Source organism: Garra rufa, chromosome 5, assembly GCF_049309525.1.
Source record: "Garra rufa chromosome 5, GarRuf1.0, whole genome shotgun sequence".
NCBI lineage: Eukaryota > Metazoa > Chordata > Actinopteri > Cypriniformes > Cyprinidae > Garra > Garra rufa.
The window spans coordinates 31,206,598-31,214,332 of NC_133365.1; the positions used below are offsets into that span (position 1 = coordinate 31,206,598).

Consider the following 7,735-nt stretch of genomic DNA (forward strand, 5'->3'; position numbering starts at 1 on the left):
TAACTTTTTAAAAAGATTTAGCCCATTGAATTAAAGGCTTTTTACTTCATGAGTGCCTTGGAGTACTTCATCTTCTTAGTTTGATATTTACCTCTAAATATTCAAAGAGAACTGCTGATTACACGGAGAGACCAGTGCAGCATTCTTGATCTTTTTTGTTTTGTCTAAATTTAAATATTAATCAAAGATAACACAAGCACAACATGCAGTTTTTAAATCAAGGGTTTTTTTTTAGGAAGGGAAAATAAAAGCCACAACCCTATGGCCCTGTGTGAAAAAGTGTTTGAAAAAGTGCTTGTGAACCTTCCCAGGAGTGGCCAGATGAACAAAATACCCCAAGAGTGCAGCGGTGATTCATCCAAGAAGTCACAAAAGAACCCACAACAACATCTAAAAAACTGCAGTCCTCTCTTGCCTCAGTTAAGGTCAGTGTTCATGACTCAACCATAGGAAAGAGACAAAATGGCCTGCATGGCAGAGTTCTAAGACGAAAACCACTGCTGAGCAAAAAGAACATAAAGGCTTGTCTCAGTTTTGCCAGAACACATCTTTATGATCCCCAAGACTTTTGGGAAAATACTCTGTGGACTGACGAGACAAACGTTGAACTTTTTGTAAGGCGTGTGTCTCATTATATCTGGCGTAAAAGTAACACAGCATTTCAGAAAAAGAACATCATACCAACAGTAAAATTTGGTGGTGGTAGTGTGATGGTCAGGGGCTGTTTTGCTGCTTCTGGACCTGGAAGACTTGCTGTGATAAATGGAACCATGTATTCTGCTGTCTACCAAAAAATCCTGAAGGACAATGTCCAGCCATCTGTTTGTGACCTCAAGCTGAAGCGAACTTGGAAACATGTTTGAAAACCCTCCAATGTGGGACAACAATTACAACAATTCTACCAAGATGAGTGGGACAAAATCCCTGCACTGCGCTGTAACACTCATTATAAAACGGTTAGTTCCATTCCTCAATTCTGATTGGTCAGCAGCTGTGTCGTATTCATGATACGGCACTGCTATGACCGCTTCACTCAACAGTTTTGTGTATCATTGAACCCCCTTAGCAACCACCCTTAGCAACGTAAACACAGCTGCAGCAGTTAGGGACTACTTTTTACAGCGGAAGGCAGTTAATGATTTTATGACTTTATGAAAACGTACAACTTAATATATATAAATTAATATATATTTTTGATTTTAATATTTTTATTGTGTGGTAACCGTCTTATAAAAGCAATAAGGTACTTGAGGCCGTGCTGTATCATGAATAAATCACGGCTGAAGGGGTTGCAGGCACTCCCTTAACAACGCCCTTCAGCCGTGATTTATTCATGATACAGCACGGCCTCTCGTACCTTATTGCTTATTTGCTAGTTCTCACAAACGCTTGATTGCAGTTGTTGCTGCTAAGGGTGGCCCAACCAGTTATTAAGTTTAGGGGGCAAACACTTTTTCACACAGGGCCATGTGGGTTTGGAATTTGTTTTCCCTTCATTATAAAAAACTTCATTCAAAAACTGCATGTTGTGTTTACTTGTGTTATCTTTGATTAATATTTAAATTTGTTTGATGACCTGAAACATTAAAGCGTGACAAACATGCAAAAAAATCAAGAAGGGGGCCAACGCTTTTTCACACCACTGTATATACTGTTCAGTTTCTTGCTAAAAACAATCGTTTTGAGTCTTAGGACATCAGTGTATTGTCACAAGCTGCAGGGTGTAATTTGGATTTGTCTATGCATTTTTTTTTTTTTTTTTTTTACTTTCAAAGGTTTGGTGCCCATTCACTGCCATTATTGGACTAACAGACTGCAACGGTTTGAATTAAAAATCTTGGATGCCCTGGGGGTAAGCAGATAAACATAAAATTTTCATTTTTGGGTGAACTATCCATTTAAGACAGCGATCTATCACGCCACAACAGTATTCATTGCTTGAATTTGCTAATGAACTGAACAGAATTTGAAATCTGACACTTTGTTTCCTCAAAAGTAAGAGAAAGCACAGATCTACTGTGATTAGTTGAATGGGAGTTGGACCTGGAAGACTTGCTGTGATAAATGGAACCATGAATTCTGCTGTCTACCAAAAAATCCTGAAGGACAATGTCCAGCCATCTGTTTGTGACCTCAAGCTGAAGCGAACTTGGGTTCTGCAGCAGGACAATGATCCAAAACATACCAACAAATTCACCTCTGAATGGCTGAAGAAAAACAAAATGAAGACTTTGGAGTGGCAGGGATACTGTTCATTCATCGACTGAAAACAGCATAGACCATCTTAAATCCATTGGGATTTAAGAAGCGATATTGGTTCATAAAAATGAGAATATTAAATTAAATGTAATTATAATTGTAAATGTTATTAGAATTAAAATAAATGACAGGTAATAATAGATTATGACAGAATTTTTACGACCCTGTCCGTCAAAATAACAGACAACGTTAAAGTCTAACACAACTTCTGGATTAAAAATACATCATAGGAAAAAAATATTTTGAGGGCTTTAAAAAAAGTTTGTTCGGGGATGCCCCACTAAAAGAGTCTTAGCTCTCCTGTCCATGAATCTCTAGTGACATCCCAGCTTGGACTTAGTTGTGCAGAGTCCTCCACACATTTGTTTCTTCTAAGTTGTGTGAGTGTGTAATGATTTTTTAATGAGAGGTTGGCTTCTGTTCTGTTCTTTGTGTAGAGTGCTGCTTCTCGGCTGTAGTAGAACCCAATCCTGATGTCTTTGCCTTCCCGACCACAGCCTGACGTCTGATTGGTCCAGTATCCGTCTGGAATTTAGCTTTCCCTGCTCTTGACCCCACCCTCCCTCTACCCCGAGGGCGTCAATGAACAACGGCATTCCCTTACACAGCCGCGTGTGCATATATGTGTGTGTGGGAGAAGAGCAGTGGGAAAGGGAAACACGAGTGGTTCTCTTTCTTTTAAACACACATAAATTAAATAGTCACACCTAATGACAAAATGACCTGGAAAAGTTGTTTTTCTGGAAATGTGTGCATGTCCTGTTTGTTTATATATTAAGTTGAGCTTCTATTATTGTTCTCCATGAAGGAAAGACAATACTTTTCCTCTTGCTCTCTCTTTCACACATAACATACCTACACACATTCTCTCTCTCTTGCTCTCTCCCTCTCTCTTTGCTCGCATGGCTTAGATCTTGTGTAAAGGGGAGGGTCTGAACTCTGTTTGCAGTGAATGCCCCTGCCGGAGTCTAGCGCTAGCATACACTCGCTCTCACTGACACACATAGCTGCTATTCCCGCTAGAAACAGAGTGTGTGAATGAAGATACAGGAAAAAGAGAAAGTTTGGATGTAGCTGGACTGTTACTGGACAGTGGGACGTGTAACTCTTGGTTCTTCATGTGCTGATGAAGTGATGGTGTGAGGTGTTTCTGCACTGTTGGAGAGATTGAGGTAAGGGATTTCTTTTTCATTCTCCCGCCGCTGTTTGTGCATCGCTGACAGTGTGAGTGTGTGCGTGCCTATGTGGACAGGTGAAAACTTACAAGAACTTACCGGAAACTAGGGTTTATGTGCTTTAACATTCTGGGGTTGTAGAGCCATGCTGGACTCGGTGTTTCATCAGCGACTTTCTTTTGTTTTGTTACTGTAAAAGTTATCATTCTTATTCTGATAGCAGATTTTTGAAAGTTTTGTATCTGATAAAGGGTTTACCTTAAACTATAACTGATGTTTCTAATCTTGTCTCTGCACAGTATAGGACTATATCTACTAGCACCTGTGCAATTTACAATCAGTGAGATCAATTTATTAATTTAAAAAAATATATTAGAAATGATTTAATTAGAATTAATGAATTAGTTTACAATAAGGTGCCATTTGTTAACTTTAGGTAATGTATTAACTAACATGAATGAACAGTGAACAATATATTTATTACAGTGTTAAATCTTTGTAAACGTTAGGTAATAAAAAATACAGGTGTTCATTATTTTTTTCATGTTAGTTCACAGTGCATTAACTAATGTTAACAAGTACAACTTGTGATTTTAATAATACATAAATTAATATTAATTAAGAGTAATAATAAATGCTGTAGAATCATTGTTCATGTTAACTAAATTAGTTGACTAATGTTAGCTAATGAACCTTATTGTAAAGTGTTACCAAATTAATTGCTAAGAATAGATTTTTCAAGACATTGCATAGTTTTGGCAGATAAGTCAATTTTAAATTAGAATTTAAAAAGTGGATTTGAAAATCAATTTATGATAGAAATCTAATATAAAGTTTGTTTATTTTATTATTAGATGATTAAAGACATTCCACAGTTTTGGCAAATAAATACATTTTAAAATAGAATTTAAAAAATGGATTTGAAAATCAATTTATGATAGAAATCTAATATGAAGTTTGTTTATTTTATTATTTGATTTTATATCAGGGCCTGATTATTATTTTCTAACCTATCCTGATATTTTAAATATTCTCACTAATAGGAATTTAGAGCATATTTAACATATTAGGCATACCAATTTTAAAATATTCATATAAATTTGTGTTGGATATATAGTTGTTTATGTTCATTTCTTCTGTTTTTATTATTAAGATTATCTATTCTGTCATTTAACACTTAAAATGAATGTATCTTTGGCAGATTCTAAAATGTGACCCTACACCATATAGGTCATTTTAGATTTATACATCAAAAATAAATAAGCTTTCCATAGATGTATGGTTTGTTAAGATAGGATAATAACTGGTCAAGATACAACTATTTGAAAATCTGGAATCTTGAGGGTGCAAAAAAAAAAAGAGAGAGAGAGAGAGAGAGAAAAAATTGTCCAAATGAAGTTCTTTGCAATGCATATTACTAATCAAAAATTAAGTTTTGATATATTTACAGTAGGAAATGTACTAAATATCTTCATGGAACATGATCTTTACTTAATATCGTAATGATTTTTGGCATAAAAATCTATAATTTTGACCTATACAATGTATTTTTGGCTATTGCTACAAATATACCTGTGCTACTTAAGACTGGTTTTGTGGTCCAGGCTCACAAATAAATATATAAATATATCATTTTGGAAATAGAAAAATGTCTGCATACCCAGGCTCCAAAAATACAAAAGTTTATTAACAGACATTTTGATCGTGCAGACTCAGACATCAGACAGTTTTCATTTTCATGATACATTTTTGGGTTTTCCAGGAATGTGCATGCTTTTGTTTTGATTTTGTTTTTGCTGTTCATTCATCAGTATTACCAGGATGTGCACATGCAAGTCTGTGTCGAATTTGAGTGACATGTACACCAGTGCTTTCAGCATCTGCTTATGAATACTTCTAAAATGCAAGCCAGTTTGTCGACCATTGCAGGGCACTCCATGCAGGAATGTATTCACGGATCATTGTTATTCTATTAATAGCCTGAGACAGGGCAGGGAGTGAGGCTGCAGCTGAAGGGAAGGAAGTGGGCCTGGAGAGCAGAGGGATTACCAGGGGTCACTGCACTAGAGGCCCCACACCGGCCATTCCCTGGAACCGGACTGTTTGGGAATGCTAGAGTGATTGGTAGCAGCCATGCCGCAAAAATGAATCACTCCGCAGTGCTCCTTTTCTTTGCACCACTACATGTCTTCGGATAGGTTCCATGCCCTTACTGTTGCCTAACAGTTAATCTTTTGTTTTATTCTGGTACAACTGGCAAAGATTAGGGTAATCTTTGTCTGTCGTACCAGAATAAAACAAAAGAGACAGACAGGAAGCCGGGGAGAAAGAACAACAGTCTCTGCGGCTTAATGCAACACCATCACAGCCGTGACAATATGTACGGTCAATCACAGTCTGAATGGGGAAGGTATGAATGAAAATTAATAACTAGATCCTCAGAAAGAGAGAGTAGATAAGACATTCTCATTTCACTTGCAAAACACCCGTCTTGAGTACTTTGTGATTTTTTTTTCTCTCATGTGAGAGTTATGGCAGTACAGACTCTCTGGGTTTATTCAGGAGGTGACTTTACCTGTGGAATGTTAACTGCCTTCATTTCTCTCCTGTCACACACTCTTTCTCTTCCCACTGGCCAAACTCTCTCATCCCCTTCTCCACGCGTCTGTTTCCAGAACTGCTTCTGTCAGTCAGAGCTCAACCCAGCACCCAACGTTTTACCCCGCACCGCTCCTGAAATTTTTACTGTGGCTCTGAAGCCTTTGATTGTTCAGGTACCCTCCTCCACTTAGACCCCCTTTTGCACCTGGTATTAATATGTTTCCGGTGACTGGATTACATTTTATGCATTCAACAGATGCTTTTATACAAAATGACTGACACTACTGTTCAAAAGTTTGGGGTCAGTAAAAGAAATTAATACTTCAGCAAGACTGTGGCAGTGATTGCTATTTCAAATAAATGCTGTTCTTTTGAACCCACTATTCGTCACCCAATGTTTTCAACAAAAAATGTAGCACAACTGTTTTCATCGTTGAAATGTTTCGTGAGCATTAAGTCAGCATATTAGAGTTATTTCTGAAGGATCGAGCGACACTGAAAATTCAGCTTTGCTATCACAGGAATAGTACAGTTGAATTCTACGTTTACATACACCTTGCGGAATCTGCAAAATCTTTATTATTTTACCAAAGTAAGAGGGATCATACAAAATGCATGATATTGTTTTATTTAGTACTGACCTGAATTAGATATTTTACATAAAATCCAGAAGAGAATCCAGAAGAGAAAATAATAGTTGAATTTATAAAAATTACCCTGTTCAAAAGTTTACATGCTCTTGGTTCTTAATACTGTGTTGTTACCTGAATGATTCACAGCTTTTTTTCTTTTTTTTTTGTTTGGTGATAGTTGTTCATTAGTCCCACTGTTCTTCAGAAAAATCCTTAAGGTGCCACAAATTCTGTGGTTTGTCAGCATTTATGTGTATTTGAGCCCTTTACAGCTATGACTGTACGATTATGAAATCCATCTTCTCATGCTGAGTACAACTGAGGGACTGTTACAGAAGGTTCAAATGCTCACTGATGCTCCAGAAGGAGAAACAATGCATTAAGAGATGAGAGATAAAAACTTTTTGAATTTGTAGATCAGTGTAAATTTCATTTTTCATTTCGTTCAAAAGTTTACACCCCTGGCTCTCTATGCAATTTTTCCTTCTGGAGCATCAGTGAGTGTTTGAAACTTCTGTAATAGTTAAATATGAGTCCATCAGTTGTCCTCAGTGTGAAAAGATTGTTCTCAAAATCATACAGTCATTGTTGGAAAGGGTTCAAATACACAAAAATGCTGAAAAACCACAGAAATTGTGGGACCCAAAGGATTTTTCTGAAAAAAAATCCTTTTTGCATGTTTGTTCAGGACAAACAAGGGACTCATGAACAACTGTCACTAAACAATAAAAAAAAAACAATAAAGCTTTGGATCATTTAGGTAAAAACACTGTATTAAGAAACTTTTGAACGGGCTAATTTTTTCATAAATTAAACTATTATTTTCTCTTGTGGACTCTATGTAAACGTCTTTTATGTGAAATATCTTATTCTGTATGATGCCTCTTATTTTGGCAAAATAATTAACATTATGTAGATTCTGCAAGGAGAATGTAAACTTTTCATTTTAACTGTACATAGAGTATGGAAATTGAATTCACATTATTACAGTTTTTACTTAATTTTTCATCAAATGAATGCAGCCTTGGTGAACACAGAAGACTCTTTCTGGCCCCAAACTTTTGAATT

At 36.4% G+C, this 7,735-nt stretch overlaps 1 protein-coding gene across 1 annotated transcript in view; it reads left to right on the forward strand.

Moving 5' to 3' along the window:
- LOC141334822 (uncharacterized) overlaps nt 1-6,226 on the forward strand; it is a 78,837-nt gene extending 72,611 nt beyond the window's left edge. Inside the window, 1 exon segment of the mRNA XM_073840048.1 lies at nt 6,110-6,226. Within this exon segment, the coding sequence (XP_073696149.1) occupies nt 6,110-6,226 (117 nt within the window).
- Nucleotides 6,227-7,735: the final 1,509 nt, after the last annotated feature.